The 27,845-nt window shown below is 37.9% G+C and overlaps 1 protein-coding gene across 2 annotated transcripts in view; it reads left to right on the top strand.

Annotated features, from left to right (window-relative positions):
* The window catches only part of Ikbkap (inhibitor of kappa light polypeptide gene enhancer in B-cells, kinase complex-associated protein), a 62,485-nt gene that overhangs the window by 10,630 nt on the left and 24,010 nt on the right, over positions 1 to 27,845 (top strand). For both annotated transcript variants that reach the window (XM_005382757.2, XM_013513174.1), the window contains 20 exons: positions 1,322 to 1,407; positions 4,814 to 4,910; positions 5,266 to 5,356; positions 6,991 to 7,114; positions 7,868 to 7,961; positions 10,883 to 11,113; positions 12,640 to 12,810; positions 14,822 to 14,921; positions 16,809 to 16,991; positions 20,964 to 21,070; positions 21,491 to 21,594; positions 22,667 to 22,720; positions 22,813 to 22,918; positions 23,706 to 23,821; positions 24,181 to 24,254; positions 24,838 to 24,916; positions 25,006 to 25,085; positions 26,430 to 26,567; positions 26,672 to 26,757; positions 27,047 to 27,195. In XM_005382757.2, coding sequence (XP_005382814.1) covers positions 1,322 to 1,407; positions 4,814 to 4,910; positions 5,266 to 5,356; positions 6,991 to 7,114; positions 7,868 to 7,961; positions 10,883 to 11,113; positions 12,640 to 12,810; positions 14,822 to 14,921; positions 16,809 to 16,991; positions 20,964 to 21,070; positions 21,491 to 21,594; positions 22,667 to 22,720; positions 22,813 to 22,918; positions 23,706 to 23,821; positions 24,181 to 24,254; positions 24,838 to 24,916; positions 25,006 to 25,085; positions 26,430 to 26,567; positions 26,672 to 26,757; positions 27,047 to 27,195 — 2,270 coding nt within the window. The remainder of the gene's footprint in view (positions 1 to 1,321; positions 1,408 to 4,813; positions 4,911 to 5,265; positions 5,357 to 6,990; positions 7,115 to 7,867; positions 7,962 to 10,882; positions 11,114 to 12,639; positions 12,811 to 14,821; positions 14,922 to 16,808; positions 16,992 to 20,963; positions 21,071 to 21,490; positions 21,595 to 22,666; positions 22,721 to 22,812; positions 22,919 to 23,705; positions 23,822 to 24,180; positions 24,255 to 24,837; positions 24,917 to 25,005; positions 25,086 to 26,429; positions 26,568 to 26,671; positions 26,758 to 27,046; positions 27,196 to 27,845) is intronic.

Below are 27,845 nucleotides of genomic sequence, written 5' to 3' on the forward strand. Positions count from 1 at the left end.
GCATTTACAACTGCTGAACCACAAATTAGCTGGATTACAATTTTTTTACATCTTAATGTTTTCCTTAAAGAACTCTAATATTATTACATCTGGTATGCTAAATCAGCACTTTTCTCTGCATTGTAATAATCAAAGACCTCCTGAAAAAAAGTACAAGCTACCCAGTGGAATAGTCATGAATGTACAGAGTGAACAACTGAATTCAAATCAGAGCCACCCAGCAGTGAAGCATATGAATTACAGTCCTGTTGTGTGTTAATAGTGATCGTTTTAGCAAGCACTCTCCATGGTCTGAACTTTATAGGATTTCCTTTCTGATGAAACTGTACCCTTTTTAAATAATTTAAGTCTGCTGTTTTCTTATTTTTACTATAGATCTTGCTAAAAGCAGCAAGAAGTACCCATGCCACAACTCATACATTGAACTATCTTAAAATTTCCTCCACCAGAGTAGTCTGCTGCCCTTAATCTAAGTTTCCCACAAAATTTTAGGACTTGAGTATAATAAAGACAAACTTTATGCTGGAGTATAATATACATGAACTCAGTTCCAGCTACCAATGGAATCCTTGTTCCCTGCTGAAACTTCTGACATTTTTTGAGCATTCTGGCCTTCTGAACTCTGACCAGGATCTTCCATCAAGCTTGGCTTATAGCATTCTAGGGCTTTTCTAGCTGGCATTTCCAAACTTTCCAAACTCCTCCTGCAGGCCAGTTCCAAAGGCTTCTAAACCACATGATCAAGTGGTCATGTCAGTGACTCAACTCTTGGTACCAAAATGGTAGTTACTTTCCTGTCACTGGGATAAAAACCTGAAAGCCACAACTTGAAGAGAGAATAATTTTGGCTTATAGTTACAGTCCATGGTCAGCTGGCTACAAGGCAGAAGTAGCATGATGGAGAGGCCTACACAGGGAAAAGTACCTTGTGCCACGGTAGCTAGGAAGCGTAGAGTTAAGAGAGGAGCTAGGGAGGAAGATAGACCCTTCTAGGTTATGCCCCTACTGATCTACCTCCAACCAGTCCCCAGCATCTTTAGCTCTGAATCTATCTGTGAATTAACTCATGGGTGAGCACAGCACCTCCATTATCCAATCACCTTCCAGACACATGAGAATTGGGGGTGACATTTCAGATCCAGACCATAAAAGCAGGTTTTTAAAATAGTGACTGCTGGGTGATTTAGTGAGAGGTCTTACCTTAAGGGACTGAAATAATTGTCAGTGACCAACATCATGAAGAATAACAATGAAATTGCTTCCATTTCATTTTACTTAACTTACCGGTTGTCTTGAATGTTCTTAATAAATTGTTCTTTAGGCAAGTTTATCACTGTGGGATGGGGCAAGAAGGAGACACAATTCCATGGATCAGAAGGCAGGCAAGCAGCCTTTCAGATGCAAACGGTAAGGTTGGTTTGATGCACAGAGAACCTTAGTTGCAACACATGGAAGTTCTGCCACCCCCAGAAATGCCTTCGTGACCAGTTAGAGGCCAGTAATGGACAGATCTCTCTGCTTAGTAAAACTGGAACTGTTTAGAGCCCTCGGGGAATGAGTTACTGTACAAACACCTTCTTTTAAGTGTCAAGAATAATTATAACCAATATTCATCACCCAGTTTAGAAAATAAAGTATCACAAATAGAAATGAAATACCCTGGGTACTGGTTCCTGATGCCTTTCCTTGTCTTCTCCAGAAGAGGTACTATTCTACATTTACTGCTGATCAATCATTCACATGCATGTATTCGTACTTTTTCCTCCAGATCTGTAGGTATTGTTCTTTTTCAAATTTTTTGTACTGGCCAGGTGTGGTGGCGCATGCCTGCAATCCCAGCACTCAGGAGGCTGAGGCAGGTAGATCATTGTGAGTTTGAGACCAGCCTGGGCTACAAAGTGAGCTCAAGGCCAGCCTGAACTGCATAGCGAGACTCTGTCTCAAAAAGACCAAAAAACAAACAAACAAACAAGTAAATAAATGAATTTTTTCTTCTGATGTTTCCTTTTGTTTGAAACTCCTTGTTTTATTTCTTGATTAGAAAATTGTAAACCTCACATATTGGTGTCTTGTTGGCCCAAGATACTGCTTTTCAGTTTTCTAATGTAATTGATCACATATATATAAAATGCCCAGAGTAGACAGATTTGTAGACAGAAGGTAGATTAATGATTGCCTAGGACTGGGTATTGTGGGTGCAGGGAGGAAAGAACTGCGATCAGGTAAGGAGTTTCTTCTTGAGATAATGAAAATGTTCAGAATTTAGATTATGGTGATAGTTACTCAGCTTTGAAAATACAGTTTAAAAACATTGAATTGTGTACTTCAAATGAGTGAATCTTACGATGTATAAATTATATCCCGATGAAGTTGTTAAAAATAGTACTTTAAGGGACCCTTTAATAGTATTTAAGATAAGGCAACTTGTCATACTCTGTTACACTCTGGAGCGGATGTTTTAATCCTGCCACCCATGAGAGTGAGAGTTGCCCACTAGTGCCAACATTATGTTTATTAATAAAGTGATTCAGATAATGGAGAAAATCAAATGCATTCTGGTATCTAGTGTGTTATCCAGTAGACTGCTCTAGCTTTTATTTATGGTCTTTTTCCTAAAGGCTTTCCAGAGCTTGGTCTTGGTTTGGCAGTTCAGTTACCTTCAGAAAACAAAACAGAAGTCCATAGATTATGCCAGGTGCTATGGCACTTGCCTTATAGTTACAGCTACTCTGGTAGATGAGGTGGGAGTGTGGAGTGTTGTGAAACTATATCTCCAAAGCAGTATGTCTGTGAATTAGTCAAATGCAAGTGCTGATGGGAATGGTTTAGTTGTATGACTCCAACACTCAGATTATTGTCTGTCTGTGCTCTTCTAGTGCCCTCTAACACTGAATTTGGAGGTTGCATTGTATGTTGTTTAACTACTCTCTCCTAAAATTAGCCAGGGCTGGTGTGCTTGTAATTCCAGCACTTGGGAGGCTGAGGGAGGAGAATTGCTGCAAGTTTGAGGCTAGCTGGGGCTATTCGGTGAGACTGTTTCAGAACAGCAAAAATTAAAAAAAAGAAGATTGATCATTGATTCAATTAAAAGCATTATATTGAGTACCTACCTGTGTCAGGCTTTGTTAGAGGTACTGAATACATAGCAGGGAACAGAATCCCTGCCACAATAGAATGTGCATTCTATTTGCATGTGCAACATTAAAATAATGTCAAAGTATAATATTCCAGGTAGTGAAAAATGCCATGGAGGAAGGTAAACCAGGACAAAGAGTGCCAGACTACACAGATGCGGCAAGTCAGGGATGGGCACACTAAGAAGGTGCTGTCTGATTATGAACCCAGAGGAAATGAGAGAGTGAGCTCTGTGTATAGCCAAGGAGGAGCATTCCAGCTAGAGGGAATAGCCAGGACTAACAACCTGAAAGTCATTTGTTTCTTGGGTGTTGAGGGAATGGAAAGGAGGCCATTGTATACTTGGGGAAGGGAGAATGATAGGGTATGAAGTCAGTGATAAGGTGGTTTACCTGTAGCTCAGTGGTACTCCTGTTTTACTCCAGTTGACACAGGGCTTCATTGGAGGATTTTCACAAAGCAACAAATCTGATTCATTTTTTCAGTGGCTTGTTCTGGCTGTTATGTTCACTGGGCTGAGGAATATGTGGGACAGTTTTTCAGTAAACCATTTGTGACTTAAGGGGAGAATGGAGACGTGGTAAAAAGTGGTTTAGCTTAGGATGCACTGTGAAGGAAGAGGTGTGGGATTTATTAAGAACAGATGTAGGTGAGAGAATGAGGAAGTAGGGCTCATACAGAGGTTTGTAAACAAGTGGAAGCACAACTACATGTAGAAATTTCCATAAACTGCCCTTCTAGGACAGATGAATTTGTAATACCCTGCTTGCCATTTGCATATTTTATTACTTCCAAGTATATTTGATACAACCAATTTCAACCCTTAACCCTTCACTTGTAGAAGTTTGTGTTGTATACTGTAGAGCAGTTTCATTGAGAATGAATCTTGTTAGGCTTCCTGTGTATTCCTTATTACGCAAACTAGAACTAGCAGCATTTTGCTTATCCTTGTCACTGGGATTCTCAGGTGGCTATTCGTGTTCCACCTGTAGAGTTGGCTGCTGTCCTTCAAGGCCCCCAGATTGTGATGTGAAAGGTACTGGAAAGCTTTATTTCTCCTGGTTTGTGGAATGCAGAATGTTTTCATCCTTGTTTGCTCTTGCTTACTATTTCTGTAGCGCTTCCACATTCACCTTCCTCTCATCTCCTCCTGCACACTGAGCTATATCGCCAGGACTTTTATTTTGAGCCAGGGTCTTGTTAAGTTAACCAGGCTGGTCTTGAACTTGTGATTCTCCTACTTTAACCTCCGAAAGTGCTGAGATTACTGGTGTGCACTGTCATGCCCAGCTCTCCCATCTTTACACTGCTGTGCCTTCTGAAGCTTAAACAATAATGACACCAAACCATTCTGTTAAATTTAAGTGAACAGAGTGTTTATTTCCTTATATAATTGCCAGATAATTTCCTTAGCTCAGTATTTTTAATACCTAGATCTGTAGCTCTTTTATGCCAAAGAAAGACTTTTGTTTGTTTGACATTCTTTTTTCTTGGTGATTTCTGGCTATAAGAGCTCTTCCAGATAGAGTTCCTCAGCATTCTTTATGAAACTGGTTTTCTAGATAGGTTCAACTTCATTTGCTTCATTAAAAAGCTGTATATTTAGTGGCTGAGGTTTGTTTGATTCTGGGCCACTTAAGGTCTCCCAAGTAATAGTAGTATTTCTTTCTCTCTTTAGCTTGAATTTGCTTTACCCTGGGATGACCACAGAATACAAGTTACCTGGCGTGGCGATGGACAGTTTTTTGCTGTGAGTGTTGTTTGTCCAGAAACAGGTATGAAAATAAATTGTAATTACAATTTTTAAAAACCAGGTTAAGGTTCTGCAGAGTTTTTTTTTGTTTGTATTTTGTTCGTTTGGTTGGTTGGTTTTTTTGCTCTAAGTAGAGTATTAATTACTCAGAGGAGGTAAAGATGTGTTACTTTAAATGATAAATGAATTTAGAGTTAAGAATTACAAGTCCTTACTGGTCCTCTGGTCTAGCCTCTCATTTCGTGAATAAAATTTTTAACAAGATTAATCTGGTTGACTTTGTAAATTCATGACAATTTTATTTATAAGGAAAGTGCTTGAAAAGCTGTGACTTCACAATATATGTCATAAGTGCATTTGATTCACCCCCTCCACAGGGGCTCGCAAGGTCAGAGTGTGGAACCGGGAGTTCGCTTTGCATTCAACCAGTGAGCCTGTGGCAGGACTGGGACCAGCCCTGGCCTGGAAGTAAGTGAGAGAGGAGGCCTTGGGACTTCTTTGGAGAATATCTTGGAAGAAGGAGGGGCAGCAGTTGTGGTACTATTGAATTTGGAAGTTTATATAACGCAGGATGTTTACTTTGCTTCATTTGGCTGTCTCCTTCCCTCTCTCTTTCTCTCCCTTCTTTCTTTCCTTTTCTGGAATATGACTTCAATTTGAATTGTAGCTTCTGGTCTTCTTCACAGTTCTCATCACTCTAAGGTCTCAAATCTTTTGCATTCTTAATTCTTCAAAGGTTAGGGGTATAGTCAGAGCCTCTATGAAGCCATTGTGGAAAATAGAAAAGGGTGCTTATGCAGGAAGTCCTAGTCTGTGTGGCTCTGTAGGACAAATGGAACTTATGTGAAAACTAGGACAAGAGCTTTCATCCTCTATACAAATTCTTACTGCAGAGCATCTGCCTCCTGAGGAACTTAGGGGATTCGGAATCACTCCATCCATTCAGCTCTTGGCCCGGGGTGCCTGTGGCAGGCACATCACTACTCTGCTATCATGTGTGGCTGTACAGATAAAGAAATACCTCCTGTCTTAGCATCTGGTGCATGCAAAACTACTAGGTCTTTGGGTTTCAGTCATCTTACTTTCCCCTAGTATTTGAGTGGCATCAAATGACAGAGGAAAAGGAGAAATGTGTTTGAATTAAAATTGTAGACACAGGCCAGATGTGGCCCGTGCTGTAATCCCAGCACTTGGGAGGCAGAGGCAGGGGGAATCACTGTGAGTTTGAGGCCAGCCTGGGCTACGAAGTGAGTTGAAGACCAGCCTGAATGTCATAGCAAAACCCTGTCTCAAAAAGACCGAAAAAGGTACCTGCCTGAATACAGAATTTTTGTTTATAATAATTGAAGGAGAAATCATGATTTTTAGGGTGTTATACTTAGGATTGTTTAAAAAATTCACTGGTTTTAAAACATGTCCTCCAAGTGCCATTTAAGCCTGTAAGGTTTTGTGGGCAAGTGGAGACTTTGCACAAATTAGGAAAAGGCACCCTTTTCTGTGAGCAGGTACAGCTCCAGCGTAGATGAACAGCTTGCCAAGAAAGAGGAGATATGTGGGGCTTAAAATTTGCTTGGGTGAAGATTTTTTATTTTTAATTTTAAGGAGAAAAAAAAGATACAGGTTGGTCATTGAGAAACGCAAATAACACTGAGACTCCATCTCACCCCAGAAAGAATGGCTATCATCAAAAACTCAACCAATAACAAATGCTGGCAGGGCTGTAAGGAAAAAGGAACCCGTTCTGTACTGTTGGTGGGAATGTACTGGTATAACCACTGTGGAAATCAGTGTGGACATTCCTCAGAACACCATTTGTTTGTTTGTTTGTTTATTTAGTCTTTTTGAAACAGGGTCTCGCTATGCAGTTCAAGCTGGCCTTGAGCTCACTTTGTAGCCCAGGCTGGTCTCGAACTCACAATGATCCTTCTGCCTCAGCCTCACGAGTGCTGGGGTTACAGGTGTGCGCCACCATGCCTGGCTCAAAAAAACTAGTTTATTTATTAATTTATGGTTGCTGGAAAAAAAATCTTTTCCAAATTTCACTTTGTTCTTCAATCAGTCAGACAAGCTTTTGGATGTTTTAACACTGAGTTTGCTTTCAGACCCTCAGGCAGTTTGATTGCATCTACACAAGATAAACCAAATCAGCAGGATGTTGTGTTTTTTGAGAAAAATGGACTTCTTCATGGTCACTTTATGCTTCCCTTCTTCAAGGATGAAGTTAAGGTAGGAGTCTGAGTCGTTTGCCATCAGTGTTAGAAGACTGTCCTCAGCTGTAGAGGTATATATTTGATGTGGGTGTGTAAATACATGTGTCAGAATAGATAGTAAAGTGGTGGCCTTTTTAACTGCCTATTTTTCTTAAGTAAAGGAGAATTGTTTTTTGTTGATTTTTGTAGATAAGAAATGGCATTTCTTCACCATTGTAGGTAAAATAAAGGACATAAAGGACATAAAAATACTAGTTTTTATTGTTTATTTTGACAACTATATTTTTTTCAGTGATCAAGACATTTTTCATTTTGAATGTTTAAAACTGAAGCAGCTTGAATACCATTGAAATCCTGCTGAAGTGGAAATTTATCAAATGATAATCTTTAATTATGTAAAATTTGAACAGTTAAGAACATTTTTCCTTACAAAACTATGATTCCGTTATTATACCATACTTTAGTACTATGTAAAACCCAGTGGGTATTCAAATTCCATGAATGTATAAAAATGTTTCTTTGCATTTAGAAGGAAAGTTTCTTAGGTGTCTTTTAATCCTTACACATAATACATTTTTAAGTCTTTTATATATGATGACATTTCAAAGATTTAACAACTCTCTAGATTAATATACCTGTGGATCAGTTCAAGTAGTGTGGGATTATTTGGTTTATGAGAGCAGGAAATTCAACTATATTAGAGATTTTCATGTCATTACCTAGCTAAAGATCAATGGCTTTTTTCCCAAATGACTTTTTTCCCTATTAGGTAAATAATTTGCTCTGGAATGCAGATTCCTCTGTGCTTGCTGTTTGGCTAGAAGACCTTCAGAGGGAAGAAAATTCTGCTTTGAAAACCTATGGTAAGACAGCTGTAATACCTTGGCTTGTGCTTCATAAAATGTATTTGAAAATAGAAGAGTGTGGGATTTCCTTCATCCCTTTTATTTAGTTCCTTAGTACATTCAAAGAAGCCGAAAGGGGTAGATGCAGATGGAGGAGTGGATGGGTTTGATCATGTATGGATTCAGCCCTGTATCAGTCAAGGGTCTGTAGAGAAACAGAACCAGTAGGATATTTGTGGGAGCTGGTCAGAAAGATGTATATGCACTTGAAGCAGATGTCAAGTGTGAAATTCATAGGGCAAGCTACCTGGCTGGAAACCCAGGTGGGATTTTTATGTTACAGTTTTAAAGCAGAATCCCTTCTTTTAAAATCAACTATGTTAGTCACATCTATAAAATACCTTCACAGCGACATCTGCACTAGTGCTTGAACAAGGCACCATAGGCTAGCCAAGCTGACTTGAAATTAACCATTGCAAGTCATTAGTGCTTTTTTCTTCTTGGATGGTGTTTATGGAGACAATCAGAATGCTTGCCAAAGAAATATTGTGGAAATGAAGGGATTTAGGTTGGGCTAAGAGTCTTTCTTAAAGCTTTTTTAAATGTGTAAGTATGTTTTAAGTATTAAATATGTTATTAAAACATTGGAAAGTAAAAAAGGAAAAATTCCTGTAATCAAATACTCAGTTGTCTTAGTTACTTTTGTCACTGAGACAAAATACCTGACACCCAAAGTTAAAGGAGGAAAGGTTTATTGTAGCTCACAGTTTGTAGAGGTTTCAGTTCATAGTTGTCTGACTCCAAGTCAAGGTGACATGGCAGAGGGCATCACAGAGGAGAAACAGTTCATGGCAGGCAGAAGGCAGCAAGGTAGCAAGCAGCAGTCATGAAGCAGTAGCAGCTTATCTCTCTCCCTTTTATTCCTTCCAGGCAACCCAGCTTTTGGGTGGTGCCACCCACGCCCAAGGGGGGCCTTTCCATTATCCATACCCAAACTATGCCAATCCAGTCAGCGGACTAATTGAGTTGTCACACACTCTTAATCCCAGCATCACACATTGTATACCGGGCCACCTCTGAAAAGCCCCACCTGTGACTACATGAGGCTTTGGGAGGACGTATAAGCATAAACCATAACATTAGTAATCACTATTTTTTTATCACTATTAAAAGACTATTATTTTCTAGTCTTATGTGTATATTAGTATAGCTGTGATCTCATTTTTGTTAAAAGTATACATAATAATGCATGCTCATAACTTGCTTTTTAAAACTTTTTATTTTAAAAATTTTTATTAGTTATGTCTATAGTACATAATGGTTGCATTCATGGGGAGTTGGTATATGTATATAACACAGCTTGTAACTTACTTCGACAATATATGACATGCATATTTTCATTTCAGATGTACATCTGCATTGTTTTGAATTGTTGTATAATCTTTTGTGCCAGTTTATTGTATCTCTTCGTGTTAGGCATTTAATTTCTCATTATTGTCAACTGTAATATATTCAATATTTCTGTTTATAAATCTTAATGGTATTTTCTAAGTGACTTTCAAATTCTAATGAGTAGAACCTTTTAACTGGAATGTTACCAAGATATTTACTGATTCATTCAGCATAATAGTTCTCAATCCTGGCTGCACCTTTAGAAAAATATTGATACTGAGGCTTCATTTTATTTTTTATTTATTTATTTATTTATTTTTTGAGGCTTCATTTAAGACTTAGATTCAGTGTGCTAGGTTAGGAGCTATATATCAGTAATTAATCCATCAGTTCTCTTTGATGCCTTTGGGAATTGAACCCAGGGGCTTGCAAAATTAAAACATAAAAATGTTTAATTTTAATAGGTAAAATTAATTTTAACATAAATAGTAATTTATGTTAAAATTTTAGTAATAAAATTAAATCATAGTAATTTTAAATCATAGTAACATAAAGTAAGCATAAATCATAGTAATTTTAACATAGACCCACAGTTAAGAATGACTCAGTAAGTAGTATGTCAAGGGATGGCACTGTGTTGTACTAAGGATAAAATATTGCATAAGAACAAGCACAACTTCTGTCGTCATGGAGTATGAGCCTGCAGTTTAATTTACCAACTCATGACTACATAGAAGTATTGTTATAGCTTGGTTTATTTGTTGTGATCATGAAGTTAGAATCATTGAGCAGGGATATTACTATGATTTTAATTTGTGTGTATCATCATTTAATAAAACTTGGTTTTCACATATAAGATTTTGTTCTTTCAATACATATTAAAAAGGATCCTTGCATGTATGCTAATCTTCTTTGGGCAGCTGAATCATGGTTAATACCACATAGCCTGGTATCTTGAAGAAAAGCAACTGGAAGACTAATTCAACATGGTGATGCTAGTCCAGATCTTGAGTGTTAGAGCAGTTATATACCACATAATGATATTTTAGTCATGCACAGACCATATATTCAGTGGTTGTCCCGTAAGATTATGTTACCCAGGACATTGTAACCATCTGTTTGGTGTAAGTATACTTTATGATTCTCATACAACAATAAAAACTAATGATGTGTTCTACAGAATGTATACCTTTTGTTAAATAATGCATGACTGTACTCACAGTCTGACTGTCAAGTTTTTTCTGAACACTCACGAAGAAAACCTACTAAAACCTGGCCTTGCTCTAGCAGCTTCCTTTCATGATCATAAAGTTTGAATGTAGAGGTAAAAAACATATATTTCTGAAGTTACTGATGCTTGGAGGTTTATGTCCAGGAAAACTATCTTCTAACTATTACTATTGTTGTTATTATCATTATTACATTATTATTTTAAGAGGCCAAGCAGGATAGATTATTTGAAAAAAGACAAAATTGCTGCTACATCCATTAGCAAGTGTATACAGTTGGCCTGACCTCTGAAGACCTTGCTTTTGTTTTCTCTGTAGTTCAGCTCTGGACTGTTGGAAACTATCACTGGTATCTCAAACAAAGTCTGTCCTTCAGTACCACTGTGAAGAGCAGGATTGTGTCTCTGACGTGGGACCCAGTGATCCCATACCGACTGCATGTTCTCTGTCAGGGGTGGCATTACCTCTGCTACGACTGGCACTGGACGACTGACCGGAGCTCAGGAGATCATTCAAGTGACTTGGCAAATGTGGCTGTCATTGATGGAAGTAAGTTGCTGGGGAAATAAGTTGCTGTGTTAAATATTTATTTAACAAGTATAGGTATTTAACAAGAATAGTGGGGAAATCTGTGTTTTAATTGTTTGGTGTATTTTTGCTTATTTGTTTTGTTTCTGACTGACTGGGAATGACAGGTGGGACATACATTCTCCTGAGAACATAGTGCCCCCTATCTCCATGGCCTTCATGTATTTACTCCTCTGGCCTCTGAAGACTGAAAACTTTGCTCTTTTATAGAGAAGTCAGCAGTAAAGTCTTGTTGGTTTGGCTATGTTAGCTTTGTCTCTGCCCTGACAGACTTACATTGACCCTTGTAACCCTCCACTGACAATGCTTTGTTTCTTCATATAAACACTTGAAACTATCTCTCTGGTATCTTCAGTTTATTTTATAGAAATCTGAATTGGTTAGTGTTTCAAGATTAGGTGAGGGATTCTTTTGTGGGAGGGGGCACACTGGATTGGTGAGTTCAATAGTCACCCAAATAGTTTACTTATGCTGATAGCATATAGGACTCTTGCTTCTAAGTTCATAATATGAGTTGTTATGGTAACTCCAGTTTTACGTAGTGTTCGTAATACTGATTTTGCAATCATCTGTTCTGTATAATGAACTTAATTCTGTCCTGTTATCAAATCCACACATAGGAAAGTCCTTTAAACATTTTTAAAGTATTGGCTGGGTTTGATGGTGCATACTGTGATCCCAGCACTTGGGAGGCTGAGGCAGGAGGATTGCTTTGAGTTCAAGGCCAACCTGGGGGTGCTGCATAGTGTGTTTTAAGGTCAATGTGAATTACAGAGCAAGACCTCTCTCAAAAAAATAAAAAAAGGAATTTTCAAAGTATAGATTCCCTTGCTTTAGTCTGTGTTGGCCACAGGACAAGGTTTAAAACCAGAGCTCTGATCTCTTGGCCTTTTTGCACCTAAAACTTCCAAGTTCTCATATGGACCACTGTAGGCCTGGCAGTGACAGTAGCCAGATAAATTGTCTGTGACACTTCCTTCTCTCTCCATACTATTTTTAAGCTTATTCATAAGAAAAATACCAGAACTTATTTTCAAGAATTAGTTTATGTTTTCTGCCATCATTACTATTCAACAGTACAGTGACATTTAGGTACAGTAAATCCCCAACATACAAACACTCAAGTTGCAGTCTTTCACAGAGACAAACGGACCTCAAATTAAGAACATTTGTAGATGCGAGCAAATACTCAGAGTATGTCACGTTTCTGCTGAGTGTTGTCACAGTTGTGCTGCTGTGTGCTTACTGTACAGTGTGATAGTGTGTAGTAGTACAGTACAGTCAGGGACTTACTATATCTTTGTGTGTTTTGTTTTTTATGCTTTACATTGTATGTTTGTGTCAGAGGTATATAAGATTGACTTTGTTGGACTTAATGAAACCGACTTATGAATGTTCTCCCAGAATGGAACTTGCTCATAAGTTGGGGATTTATTGTGCCTATGTTACACATTAGACGTCTAAATTTTTTTCTGTTTCATGTGCAGATAAGGTGTTGGTGACAGTCTTCCGGCAGACTGTGATTCCACCTCCCATGTGCACGTACTACCTGCTGCTTCCACATCCAGTGAATCAAGTCACATTCTCTGCGCACTCTACGAAAAGTAACGATCTTGCTGTCCTAGATGCCAGTAACCAGATTTCTGTGTATAAATGCGGTATGTTAAAATAGTTTTTAAGATGTTCTGAATTAATTCCATTGTACTTCTACACAAAAGCAAATTGCAGTTTGTTTTTTAAGTATTTCAAAAATTTTTGAAGTCTGGAATTGTTTTCAGTATTATGGCATTTATTTATTTATTTATTTATTTAGTCTTTTTGATGCAGGGTCTCCCTGTGCAGTTCATGCTGGCCTTGAGCTCGCATTCTAGCCCAGGCTAGTCTCAAACTTGCAATGATCCTCCACCCTCAGCCTCCCAAGTGCTGGGATTACAGGTGTGCGCCACCACACCTGGCTATGATGACATTTAATTGGCTTGCATTATTTTGTTTTTTCTGAATCCTGCTCTAGTTTATAAGCATTTCCTTTTGCCTTACTGAATTTGAAGGGTCAGTTACTTAATAACATTCAGCCCTGGAAATAACATAGGATCTTGTTACATCTTTGATGTGCTTTACTGTTTTCGTTACTTTACAAGATTTTGATTGGTCTAATACTACTGCTGAAACCATGTCAGAGATGGCTTTCCCTACTTTGTGGGTGAGACCACACAGTGCCAGAGGGTTTTCCCTGTGCTTGAGCAAGAACAGGTAAGAACCTAACACAGGAGCTCCAGTTCCTACTTGAGTTGTCTTTTCATAGTCCTATTGCTTAGTTCCTTTTGCTTTCTTAATGTACTGGAATACCAGAAATTTTTTATCTGTGAGCTTTGTGATCATGTCATAAAGTAAATTGGCATATGGAAATGATAGCCTTGTTTGAAATGTCTTTGGAATTTTTAGTCAGAAAAGCCTAGGCAGCTGCTGAGGGAGAATAATTAAAATAATTCATACTAACATTCCCTGCTTTTACGTCAGCTTTTCTGCTAAGTCAGTAGCCTACTGTACATGAATCCTATTTAGATACAGTATCAGTTTCTCTGAGTTTTAATTTGCTATTACAATTCTTAAACTTTCAGAAATAGCTTATTTAGAAATAATGATAATGTATTCATTATCAAGAGAACATAATGAATCATTTGTTAGGTGCTGTGGGGAAAAGTTAAGTAAGATACGATACAGGGAGAGCTTGCAGATGAGGACCTAGTAGGGGAACATGGCTTTTATATCTAGGTAGATCAGGGAAGGCCTCTCCGTGAATACAGTGTTTAAGCAGAGACCTGGTGAGAATCAGAGTGTGAGCCATGTGAACATGTAGGGCGGGACCATTCGGAACAGAGTAAAAAGTAACTATCAAGTTGTCTGTTGTATTTACAAAACAGCCAGGAATTCATGGTGGCTGCAGCAGAGAAAATGCAGAGAGATTGGTGGCTGGGGTCTTAGAGCTGACAGGGAAGAGCTTTTACAGGGCCTTGAAGGCGTTCACTCTGGGTGAGCTAGAAAGCCTCTAGAGGGCTTGGAACAGAGAAGTGCGGTGTCCTGACTAATTCTTGTTTGGTTTTGGTACAGAGGATTGTAACCAAGGGCTTGTGTATGCTAGAGAGGTACCGTACCACTGAGTGACATCCCTGGCCCGTTTTGTTTTTTATTTTGAGATAAGGTCTGAGTTCCCACTAAGTATCCCAGGCTCACCTCAAATTTTACATCTCCTGCCTCCACCCCCTGGGTAGCTGGGATTATAGTACCCCATATGACAGAATTTTTTAAAGAATTGCCTTGCCCACTGTGAATACACTGGATCAAAAGTGGAAAGAAAAATCTTTTAAACGAGTGCTAAAGATTGAAGAGGATTGAGATAACTGAGAGATGGTTGTAGAGCAGAGGAAGAAATAACACTTAATAAGAAGGTAGGCCCTTCACCTGGCCTTGTTGGTGTGGCCTTTATTGGTAAAGATTTGCCTGACCTGGTAGTACCAGGGCACAGGTTTTGGTTAAGCCTCAAAGATATACAGAGATTTAAGAAAGAGGTTGACATGTGGCTATTTTCTTAATTTCAGGACCTCCATCCACTTAGTATCAGGACAATGATTTACAGTTCACAGTGGTAATATTTGCGTTCTTATTTTCTAGGTGATAGTCCAAGTATGGACCCCACAGTGAACCTGGGAGCTGTGGGTGGAAATGGATTTAAAGTTCCTCTTAGAACACCTCATTTGGAAAAGACATACACGTAGGTTCTTAATTATTTTGGCCCTATGGGAACAGAGTCAGCCTTTTTTCTAAAGTCAACCACCTGATTTTCTCTGCCTGTTGCTGAGTGGAACAAAAAGTAGGTACAGCAGCCAGGCCCTGGTTTTCCATCCCGATTGAGGAGGCTCCTTGGTTTATCTGAGTGCTCTCTATTCAAGTGGGTGGCAAGGAAATGGGAGTCATAAGCTAGTCAGAATCCACTCCCCAGCTGCAACAGTCCTTGGCTCTGCAGAGAAAATCACGCAGGAAAGACAGAGGTAAAGATTATAGGCAGAATTGTGTCCTCTTACGTAAGTATAGATGCATATGCTTATACATGAATGACTTAGTTTGGCTTTGGACTTGTATTTTGAAGTTCTCAGACAAATCTTCATGTTTTTCATTAAAATAGTATTACAGACAAGTGGGTATTTGCAAAATGATCCAGAAGCCATTGAGTGCTTACACATAAAAAACAAAGTTAGAGGATAGGTTACTCGATCAAGGTTGTGAACTTAATAACTACAGAATCCAAGATTTGACTCTATTCTGTTTGGTAAGTCTATGTTCTTAATTACTGAGCTACTCTGCCTACTGAGGGTGTCTATTAGTAAATTAATAGAAATAGTCTAGTGTAGCAAATAACAGAATTAAATAAATATGTAGGTACACAGCCTGTGTGCTTTGCGGGCTGATTATATAATATTTAATACTTTCAAAAGAATACCTACTTGCTTATTTGTTCTTACAGTGTGTTAGCTTTCCATCACATTAACAAATACCTGACATAAGTCGGCTTACAGAGAAGAAGGGTTTATTTTGGCTCACAGTCTGGGAGGTGAATTTCAGTCCATATTCAGTTGGCCCCATTACTTTGGGCTGTGGCAGCACGGTACATCATGGCATTAGCCCATAGTGGAGGAGGTATGTTCACCTTATGGCCAGGTGGAAGAGGAAGGGACCAGGGCGCCAAAGTCCTCTTCAGGGACATTATCCCAGTGACCTAAGATCACCCAATAAGCTCCACCTCTTAAGAGATCCACCACCTCCCAATAGTTCTATGGGCTGGGGGCCCTTTAACTCATGGGCCTTTGGGGAACAGTCCAGATGCAAACTTTAGCACAAACTTGATGGTAAAATATAAGGCAAATTAGAAAATATGAGCCTTAGAAAATAGTTTTATTTTTTAAAAAATTTAGAAAATAAGTCATTCAGAGAAGATTTCAGGAATGACGTGAATACTTACCTTGATCCTTGTGGAAAGGATTGGTTTGGGATTGGACAGGACTGCGTGAGAGTATTGGTGAGAACAGAGGTGGGGATGATTCTGTTTAGAGAACACTCTGTAGAGAGATCAGGTTTGGGAAGAGCTGGTTGACTAGGAAGATGATGGTGGGAGCTGAGGATTTGTCATTGGATATGAAAGGCAGGAAGTAGCCTGTATGGGTTCATACGTGAGGTGAGAAAAACAGTACCCTGGTAGGTAAATGCTCCCTAAAGAAGGCAGTGGATACACAAACCATCTGCCAGACTAGTCGGTCTCTTTGGTGTTAGGCCCTTAGGAAAGGGCCCGTTTCATTGGCATCAGGTTTGAATGCGGGTAAGTGGTGACAGTGGGAAGCACGGGACAATTTCCTCGTACACTTTCCTGAAAAGACCTCAGGCCATGAGCAACTTAATTTAAAATAAATACAAAGAGAGAATCTTTAGGCAGACACACATTATTTTTGGATTTGTCTAGTATTTAGCTCAGGTTTTGTTTCTTCAGGTAACTAGGAGATGAGCATGTTCTAGGTGGTTCATTCTTTCTTCAGGAAAGATTTTAAAGGTTCAGTGATTTTAAAGTTTTATTTAGGTCTTGTTTTCTTTTTTTAAACATTTAAAACAGAATTCAGTTTGACAGTAGTGAAGATCAAGAAGTAAACCCGCTGAAGCTCACCTTTCTCACCTGGATCGAAGAAGACAGTTTCCTGGCTGTAAGCCACAGTCAGTTCAGCTCACAGTCTGCTGTTCACCATTTGACCATAGCCCCTTCTGAGTCGGCTGAGGAGCAAGGACAGCTTATCATCAGGTAAAGCGGTCTGCTCTGTCCCACATATTCAGTAAACACATGAAGTTATGCTTTAGTCTTTTATGAGCATACGGTTTTTTAAAATTTTGTTTTTGAGAGCAAAGTTGAGCAGTAGCTTTCATGTTAGACATATGTTGTAAGCGGTTTAGGTCTGTTGAGTTATATCAAAATAATAGACCAAAATTACATCAAGGAGTAATGAAAAGTGGGACAGGTACCAACAGATGAAGCAAAATATATTTAAGACATCCCAAGTGCCTTATTTCTTCCATCTTTTTTATTTTTTTAGGTTTTTTTGTTAGCACAGTACATGTTTGCAATACATAATGATTACATTTATCCTGGGGAGCTGTTACATGTCTGTAACACACCTCAGTTCATTTTCTGTCTCCAGCCACTCCTCAGCTTCTCTGCTCCTTCTGTCTCTCTGACCCATTTGCATTTGCAAAGTTCTGTCTCCATTTTTTGCAGTTTTTTTTGAAATCTTTCCCTTCCTTTTTTTCCCCCTTTCTCTATCTCTTATTCTCCTTCCTATTTGAAAAAGCTTTCCTTACTTCCTATTATCCTTTTATTTTGCTCTTTATATCTTGGGCTTCACATATAACTGAAACTATATGATATTTAAGCTTACATGTCTGATTTATTTTACTTAGATTATTAAAGTCTCAAGGTGCATCCATTTACCTATGAATGATCATATTTTTTCTTTTTTATGGCAGAGTAGTACTCCACTGTGTAGAAATAATATATTTTCTTTATCCATTCATCTGTTGATGGACATATAGGCTGCTTCCAACATTTAGCTATTATAAATTGTGCTGCTAAAAACATGAATATGCATGTATCACTGTAATGTGATGTGTTTAACTCTTTCAGGAAGATACTTAGAAGGGGAATACCTGGTTCCAATGGAATTTCTAGTTTTAGTTTTTTCAGGAATCTCTATTCTGATTTCCATAGTGTGCAGTTGTACTATTTTTCATTCCCACAAACAGTGTAGGAGAGTTCCTTTTTGCTGCCACAGGTTTGCCAGCTTTTGTTATTGTTTGATATCTTGATGGTAGCCATTCTTCTTGGAATAAAATGGAAAACTCGGTTTAGTTTTAGTTTGCACTTCTCTAATGACCAGTGATTTTGAATATTTTTTCATGTATTTATTGACCACTGGTACTTTTTCTGAGAAATGTCTATTCATTTCACTTGCCCATTTTTTATTTATTTATTTATTTTTTTGGTTTTTCTCTGGTACCGGGAACCGAACTCATGACCTTGCGCTTGCCAGGCAGGCGCTTTGCTGCTGAGCTAAATCCCCAGCCCCACTTGCCCATTTTTTGAGTGCGTCTTTTATTTTGGTGCTCTAATTTCTTTGAGCTCTGTGTATCCTGGATGTTAGTCCTCTGTCTGAGGAATAGCTTGCAGAGTTGTTTGACCCATTCTGTCCATGATCTTTTCACTCTGTTAGCTTTCTTTGTTCAGAAGCTTTTTAATTTCAGAAGCTTTTTAATTTCACATAATCACATTTGTTGATTTTTGGTGCTATTTCTTGTACCATTAGGGTTCTGTTCAGAAAGTCCTTGCCTACACCTATGTCTTCAAGAGTTTTACCTATTTTATCTTCCCACAGATTGTTTCTGTTTTAACGTTTAGATCTTTGATCCACTTTTTTTTAGCCCAGTACATGGTGAGATATGTGGGTCTAGGCTCAATCTCCTGTTTGTGGATATTTGGTTTTCTCAACACTATTTATTAAAGAGGCTCTTTCCTCTATTTTTGGCCTCTTTGTCAAAGATCAAATAGCTGAATGTGCCTGGGGTTATTTCTGGTCCTCTGTTCTGTTCCTTTGGTGCACATGTCTGTTTTTGTTGTTAAATACTTTAATTCATCATGTGTCCACACAGAGCAGGTATTGTTAGGTCTTTCAATTGATTTTAGTAACTTTTAGTTGTAAGAGTGGCTAATTCTCATGTGCTAATGCAAATATGAATTCAGAGACAAATGTTTTATATATGTTAGTGATGTCAAAATGCTTCATCTGACCTCTTTTTCTACCTCTTTTTCTGTACGTCCTGTTTGGCACTTGAGTGAATTTGCCACTAAGAAAAGCTACTCCATTTTTCTTTGCTGAAATCTCACTGTTGCTTGAACCTAAAATTGTCCTGACTGCATCTTTATTATATTTATATAACTTCTGTCATTTAATAAATGCTCTTGTATCTTACAAACCATGTAGTGCAGTTGATAGCGTTTTTTGGCTAATTCTCCAAACACCTCTGGATTGCAGAGTCAAGACGTGGCAGTTTAGTCGTGTACATAATTCCCAGATTCATTTGTGATTAAAGCTTTACTGGTTAGATTTATATTTAGACAACCCTTGTTGACAAAATCAGGAATCTTTCCTTATTATATACATAAGACACATTATAATGCAGTTATTAACTCCTCATCTTTGACTCGTGTTTCATTTTGATGTATATAAACACTCAGAATTGACCAGCTTTTTGAAAAGCAGAACAACTTATATTAGAAATGTTTAAATTACCTAAGTTTCTACTCTTCAGATTTGAAATTCTTTATCATTACCTTGTCAAAGGAAAACCTAGATGTAGTCATCTGCTTTGGCAGTAACATCACTTACAGTATTTTTTTGTTACTTTGATTTGTGTTTCTCAAGAACTGTTTTGTTCATGTAAAATAAAGTATGTCTTTAAGGAATAGAATGTTCCTCAGTTTATAGCTATCAATAGCTCACATTTATTGTAGCTATAATCTTCTGAACACTTTACCCATATTAACTTACGTATTTCTCACAGTACCTCTTTGAAGTATATTCTCTGAGTGCCCACCCTCATTTTATATACAGAACTAAGGCACAGAGCAGCTAGATAACGTGCTTGAGGTAATACAGATGAAGGGGTATCTAATCTCAGCTACTGTAGCTTGAGAGTTTCTTCTTTTAACCTCTTGACAAGTAATTTATCCTCACAAAATTTGAGGCATTTACAGAAATTAACCATGGTTACAATTTTTCTTTTTTTGTATTTATTTAAAACCTCTTTGAATTAAATGTTAGCATTGCTATCATTTGCTTTTATAATTACCTTTTCCTTTAAGAAATTTAAATTCTCTTTGTTCATTGACTGAGGAAAAAAATGTAATAGCAATAACAGATTCCCCTCTTACCATTGGTACAGTTTTCCTTGAATGATTCTGATAGCAGTAGAGAAATTGAGGTGTCCATTTTTCCATATATCACTTACTCATGCAGCTTATATTTTTTTAGAAAATGGTATTGGTACCATGCAATGTCTACTGAAGGCATTAAGTTGTAGTAAGTTGCTGCCAAAATAGGAATAATGACTTTACAGTGTAGACAGCTTCTCGGCTTTGTGGGAAATAGTGTTCTATAACAAGTAACTGCTTTAACTGGGCTTGGACTTAACAGTAATTCATCTCTCCATCTGTCTGTCTGTATCTACATGTGTGTACACTTCGTATTGTATGTGCATATATGGGTATCTGTACAGAAACTGCCAAAAAATGAATACACACTTTAGCAATTCACTGTACTAATAAATGTATGGAAGCTATTGGCCACCGCTTTGAGGATCTCTTGTAATTGTAGAGGCCAAAGGTAACTTGTATTAACTTCATGATATCTCAATAAATTTAGTATTAAAGTATTTATACAAATTTTTCTTTTTCTGATGTATACATTTTTTTGGCAGACTATGTTGTATTGAAATTGGCGGGAGCACCAAAAGGCAATTTTAAATATTTATTCTATGGAAAAACACATTTCATAAAAAATAATAGGAGAGGAGCAATAGTTAATATCTTGAGTATTATCATCTTTAAAGTACTCAGAGTATATATGTGTGTATATATATATTTTTTCTGTTTTGCAAAATTAGTGAAATGTCTCTCATATTGAAAGTGTCTTTATTTCCCCGCCCCCTTTTAAACTTCCTGTAGCTCATCTGTGACAGTGGATGGGATTGTAATCAGTCTGTGTTGCAGTTCCAAGACCAAGTCAGTGGCATTGCAGCTGGCTGACGGCCAGATACTTAAGTGCCTTTGGGGTGAGTGTCAGAGTCCTAGGACAACGTACCCAGCTCTTAGGAAATACTTACTTCCTGAAAACATGTGCCTGTGGGTATCTTGTACCTGGCCGTATCATAGCGGCATCTTGTCAGGTCTTTTTATTTATTTATTTTTTCCTCGGTGCTGGGAATTGAGCCCAGCGAGTGCTTTACTACTGAGTTACTCCCTCATCCTGTTGGCTAAGCCTTGTCATTACTCTGGAAACTCTAAGGTGCAGAGTAGTATTGGCAAGTATCTTCACTCTTATGATAAACACAGTATCCCAGTGACTTTCTAAAATACACTTGGCAAGTGATGTAACTTTGCGTGTTAAGTATTTTAGAAAGTATTGGTATCAACAGTTTTATTTTTTTAAAAAAGAGTCGGCTCTTTGTAAACGAAATCTGCCAATCTTGCAGAGTCAGCTTCTTTGGCTGTTGAACCATGGAAGAGCCTTGGTGGATTTCCTGTTCGATTTCCTTATCCATGCACACAGACTGAATTGGCCGTGATTGGAGGAGAGGTAAGTGGAAACAAGGCTGGAAACTTTATCACTTGACATAGTTATCCAGTGGCTGATGTTATTAGGTGGAAAGAGTATGGGCGTCGGAGTTGGATGTTGTCTCCAGTAAATCCCAAGGCAATAGTAGGAAGTTATCTCACTTTCTTGATTCACACTTTCTTCATCTCTGAGAAAATCAGTGTGTTTCCTTCAGGATTTGTGAGAATTAAATAAGATGATGTATATGATTGGCAGACTTTATCCCAAGTTTAGCAGAATATTCAAAATTAATTTTACTAAATAGCTTTTTAGGACAACAGATGTCAACTCAAAAAGAATATTTAGTAGGTTGCCATTCAACAAATACTAGATTGTTTGAGTAGTAGGATACAGTGGTTATAAGTTAAAACAACTGAGTTAATCCTCTGCTATCAACATAGGTAAAATTATTCCCTCTGATGGGATGAAGGAAATTAATACGGTATAATGCAAGAGAATAATGAAATGTTTGGAGCAGTTATAGAAAAGTAGCTGAGAAGACGGGAATCTTTTGGTGGTGTAGGAAACCTCTGTGAGGCAGTGATGTATGTGCTGCAAGGTAAGGAAGAAAGCTGTCCCTAGAAAGAATGTTCCTAGGGGAAGGAATTAGAAACATCTTGAGCTTAGAAAGAGCTCATCTTATTCAGACAACTCAATGGAGGTAGGGTGGCTGGACCTGAGCAACAGAAAGTTAGTTATGATTCTCCATCAGCAGAGTCTTGTATTCTGCTTCATGATTGATAGATGCTTTGGCTGCCCAGAGAAGTAGATGGGAGAGGCGTGAGAGTTGAATGCCAGATCAACATAGAAAATCAGTGACTTAGGACGGGAGATGTAGTCAGGATCAGTATAGAAGATGGAAATAGCAGGACTTGCTGATGTACTGGGTGGCATCATACTCCATTGTATATTGGACCAGTCTGTCTTGGGTATCCACATTCAGTATTAGGAGGACTTCGATGAGAGTCATAGGGCAATAGAACTGTACTAAAGAAATTAGATTTCACTAGTTTGAAACCAAATTGCATTTAATTTGTATTTTGTTTCTTTGCAGGAACATGTCCTTGGCCTGACTGATAGATGTCGCTTTTTCATCAGTGACACTGAGGTATCAGGGCTTGATTGGATGTAGGATCCTTTTCACTGTTTAGGCTGCATAATACAGCGAGCATCTCCCTTACCTCTTTTGCCTTATTGCAGGTTGCATCAAATATCACGTCATTCACACTATATGATGAGTTTTTATTGTTGACAACCCATTCTCATACCTGCCAGTGCTTTTCCTTGAGAGATACTTCATTTAAATGTAAGTTTGCAGTGTACAAATGGAGATAGCCCCTCTTCCAATGTCTTTTGCTGTTTGGAGTCTTGAAGACTTAATTCCTTTACCTACTTTGACTTTTTGCCATGGAGTTACAGGCTGGAGAAAATGTTTAGGTTTCATTTACTTAGTCTGTACCCTTAATATAATATCTCAGTTAAATCATTCTGTACCAGTTAGTGAAGATTTCCAGACATGGAATTCTTTCCTTACATAACATGTCCTAAAATTAGACAAAAATTTTTATGCATACTTATTACATAACTGATCTAATATTTTATTTTGGGTTACCATGTAGATCCCAAACTGGCACTATGCTCTAATCTTGGGTTATAATCTTTCATTATGCCCACTCTCCGTTGTTCTTTTGGACTTTATCTATGGTTTGTAGGATATTGGCTTCCATTTTTCTTTCATTGCATGCCACCGTGTCTGTGTGTTTTTGTTTTAAAAAGTGCCCTTATTTTCTTTGTTACTAACTTGGAAGCAGGCTCTTTCTTCTATTGATATGATTATAAAGTAGTGGTAATGGTGTGAGGTAGAGAAACTTCCCTGACACTCCTGTTCTTCCAAATTGTTTGAGAATTTGTGTAGGATGTCTCTGTAAGAGAGAGGGCAAGTTCAGGAGTGAGATTGTTCATCAAAGGGGCTAATAATTTTGAGCTTGAGTGGCAGAGCATAGGAACCTGGCAGTTAATGTGTGCCTTTTCATCTATGGTTAATGGAGAGTGGCTTGTCATAATTTTCAGGGCTTAGCCATTGGTGTTTTTAGCATTACAGGCAGGCCTGTGCAGCAGTCATGTGGCTAATGGTGAAGTTCTGCGGAAGGTGGAGAGGGGTTCACGGATTGTCACAGTTGTGCCCCAGGACGCAAAGCTTATATTACAGGTAAGCTGATTTTTCAGCCTTTGTGATTGTCATTCACTCACTACCAAACAGAGTTCTTTTAGATTTTATTTTAGGCTTTATCCTTTAAATCATTTATTATAAACTTTTCCTGCCAGGTTGTTTGTGAGGTTTATACAAAGCAGTGTTGATAAAGGCTCTGACTAGTAAGGCTCAAAAGGAAGCTTTTCTTGAAAGGTAGATAAACATTGAGTACAACTAGATTCTGCTACAAGAGTATTTATTGCTTGTGCAGCATTGTGGTAGTTCTTAATAAAGAGTTAATAAAATTATGTGTCTTGCTATTCAGATTTTTTCCTCTTAATTGAAAATGCTGTTGTTTTGATTTATTTCTTGTTAAGATGCCAAGGGGGAATTTAGAAGTCGTTCATCATCGAGCCCTGGTTTTAGCTCAGATTCGGAAGTGGTTGGACAAGTAAGTGCCATGTATACAACCAGTTAACTTGAAGACAGCAAGTATATGATTATTATAATTAAATTAATATATAACTATTAATAGTTGTTAATATAGTTAATGTAATGTTTACAGCTTACCAGTCCAAAAAACTTTTATTACAGATAACGTCATTCTCAGACACTTACTATTTTACTTTAATACTATATGTTGTAGTAGGTACTCCTAGCAGAAAGAATCATGAAGCTCATCATATAAAGGAGGGCTTAACTAAAGAGGACCCAAATGGACTGTAGGCGGTCTGTGAACCAGGGAAATTATACAGCAAACTGTATATATTTACCCATAGCTTTCAAAAGATTTGCAGAGGAATCTGTGACCCAGAAAAGCCCAGGTTACTGTTGTAAAAGAAGGGATCAAAATTCTGAGTCTGTTTGGAGCAAACTTTGTATTAGAAAGGTCTCCATTAATATTTTGTTAAAACAGTAGACCTTAGTTATCCGATGATTTTCTGGATTATAAGTGGTTTGTGGTGAAAATATGCTGGGCCCAGGGAACATAGTTTTTGTGAAATACCCTTTTCACCTATTCTGCCTCCTCACAGGCTGATGTTTAAAGAAGCATTCGAATGCATGAGAAAACTGAGAATTAATCTCAACCTGATTTATGACCATAGCCCTAAGGTAATTTTTAAAATCTAATACTTACTCTAGCTTACTTTGTACTTCAACTGATATGATCCCAACCAAAATATTTTGTCTTTTTTTGGTAGGTGTTTCTTGAAAACGTGGAAACCTTCATTAGACAGATAGATTCTGTAAATCACATTAATTTATTTTTCACAGAGTTAAAGTAAGTATTTTGATAATTCATAAATTTTGTCTTAAAGGAAATCAAATATAAATAACTAGAGAAATTCTGCTCATTTGAAAAAAAATCATTGTAACTCTTTGATGCTAGATGTTTTGTTATTCCTTTTAAAAACAGCCTATTTAAAGCTATGACTTTAAAATCTGTCATTCAAAGTTATAATTCACCTTGATTTTTAGCTATTCATTTAAAACTGTTTCACTTAGGAGATTGAGATCAAATGATGTCTTTATCTGCATTGATTTTTTTTTTCCAATTTGTTAAATATTTTAACATATGGAAAAATTGGAAGAATTATCTAGGAAATATCCTGTCTTATGACCCTAAATTTCCAGTTCAGATTTTCCTATGTGTGCTTTATCACCATTTATAATTTGTCCACCCACCCATCTGTTTTATACAAATGTCAGAGTAAGTTATAAACATCAGTCTACTTAATCTCCCAAGATTTCACCTTCCATGGCTTTAATCCAAGTATATTCTTTGTGTACAGACTAGTTTGGGCTTTTCTTTGTTTGGGGCAAATGTGTCTGTAGTGAAATGTATAAGTCACCCATTAAGTTAGAGAGCATTTCGTTTCTATCAAGTTCCCTTAAATTCCTCTTCATTTAGTGCCTATGTCTCATCCCTTAGGTAAGTACTGTTGTGAGTTTTTTACTGTGGGTCAGTTTTGCCTGTTGTTTTGTGGTACTGGGAATTGAACTCAGGACTTTGCTTGCCAGGCAGACGCTGTGCTGCTGAGCTATATCCCTGGACCAGTTTTGCCTATTGAAGAATTATATGTAAATAGAGTTATACAGTATTTACTCTTGGGTAAATAAAACTGCTTTCACCCAGCCAGTTGTCTTGAGGTTCATCCGTGCTTTTACACGAATCACTAGTTTGTTCTTTTATTGCTTAGTAATATGCCACTGTGTATATACTACCATTTGCTTATTTATTCCTTGATTACTAGACACCTTGATTGCACCCCTATTGGGATTAATATGAGTAAACCGTTTATGAATATTATTATACAAGTCTTTTGTGGGCATGTTTCGCTCTCATATTTTTTTGTTTTTAAACTCTTCAAAAGTTCAGGGAGTTTTCCAAAGACTTGCATGTCTAACACAGATCCCTGACATGAAAAGATGCGTTCAGTATTGTACAGCAAAGCATTCCATTTATCTTCTTAAATAAATTTCTTAAAGAAAATCGTGAATGCTGTATTTCTGAAATTATTATTGCTTATTTTATCTCATCATCTTGTTAGGTACTTGGAGTAGTTTGATCACTGGGCCACATACCTAGTTCATGACACTTTTTCATATACACTTGTTTTCTTAGGGAAGAAGATGTCACAAAGACCATGTACCCTGCTCCAGTTACCAGCAGTGCCCAGCTGTCCATGGATCCTGCCAGGAAAAAACTTGACCTTATCTGTGATGCAATGAGAACAGCCATGGAGAGCATCAACCCTCACAAGTATGGGTGCTGCCATTCTTGGCATCTTCGAAATAACAGAAGCAGATAGTTGTCCTTCCCCAGCTTACCCTTCTCATTCTGCTGCTCTTCACTTGCTACCTCAGGTACTGCCTATCAATACTCACGTCTCACGTGAAGAAAACTACCCCCGAACTGGAAGTCGTGCTGCAGAAGGTACACGAGCTACAAGGTAGAGACCTGCTCCCGGAATGTTTAATACGGTCTTCATCATCACTGGTCCTCTGCAGGTGACATTACTGTGTCATTGCCACGTTACACAGTTAGGATGCAACCCTTTGGTTGCCATGTTAAGGCCTGTATCAGGTGTTTGAGTGGTGCCCTATGAAGCCTGTATGAAAAAGTCAAAAGTATATATTGATCTGGTGTCAAGTTCTGTCAGATCTGTTACTTTGCCTTTTGAGGTCTTTTGAGGTCTTTTCCTTCAAATCATTCTGTTTTGTTTCCTTGAACACCAACAGAGAGTGGTCCATCTGTTCCTGATGCTGTGAGTGCAGAAGAGGCCTTGAAGTATTTGCTTCTTCTGGTAGATGTTAATGAATTATATGATCATTCTCTTGGGACCTATGACTTTGATTTGGTCATCATGGTAGCTGAAAAGTCGCAGAAGGTATGTGTTCTTTGCATCATTGTGGGTTATGTTTATGTACTCAGTAGTGGGAACATCTGTGTTGAGAGTACAGTGTCTTGTCTGACATTACGCTGTGAGTATGGAGCAGGGGGCAGATCTTTGAGCCTGCAGGACCCACGCTCCTGAGCTTCATTCTTTGTTGTGGCTCTGTTTATCAAAGTGTGGAGAACTTGGGGGGTGTTGGTCAGTGTAGATTGTATAGGATGTGCAAGGTACACTGGGTTTAGTTGCTAGCACCAGACACACAAGGTTGATGAGGTGAAATAAAATTACGTGATTATTTTTTAAATTATAGGCATCTGTATGAACTATTCTCTTTCTCATCAAGAAAATATAATAAGTGTTTCATGTTCTGCTCGAGTTCTTTATTGTGTAGCTCTTTTTTCTGGTGCAGAGTGGAAACATGGAGGGGGTGGAAAAGTTCAGGGTCCCTTTTCCCACCTTGGAACATCTACTATAGTCAGAAAATTTGAGCACCATTGGCCTATGTATTTTTTAACCTTTTTTTTTTTTTTTTTTTTTGCAAACTCATTGTCTTCTTTGCTGTTGCCAGGGCAGTTTTTCCAGAAAGGAAGATGTAACCCTTCTCTGCTTAACATCCTTCATGAGTTAGTCTATGGTCCCTGGGA

Source organism: Chinchilla lanigera, unplaced genomic scaffold (assembly GCF_000276665.1).
Source record: "Chinchilla lanigera isolate Chin_1 unplaced genomic scaffold, ChiLan1.0 scaffold00018, whole genome shotgun sequence".
Classification (NCBI taxonomy): domain Eukaryota; kingdom Metazoa; phylum Chordata; class Mammalia; order Rodentia; family Chinchillidae; genus Chinchilla; species Chinchilla lanigera.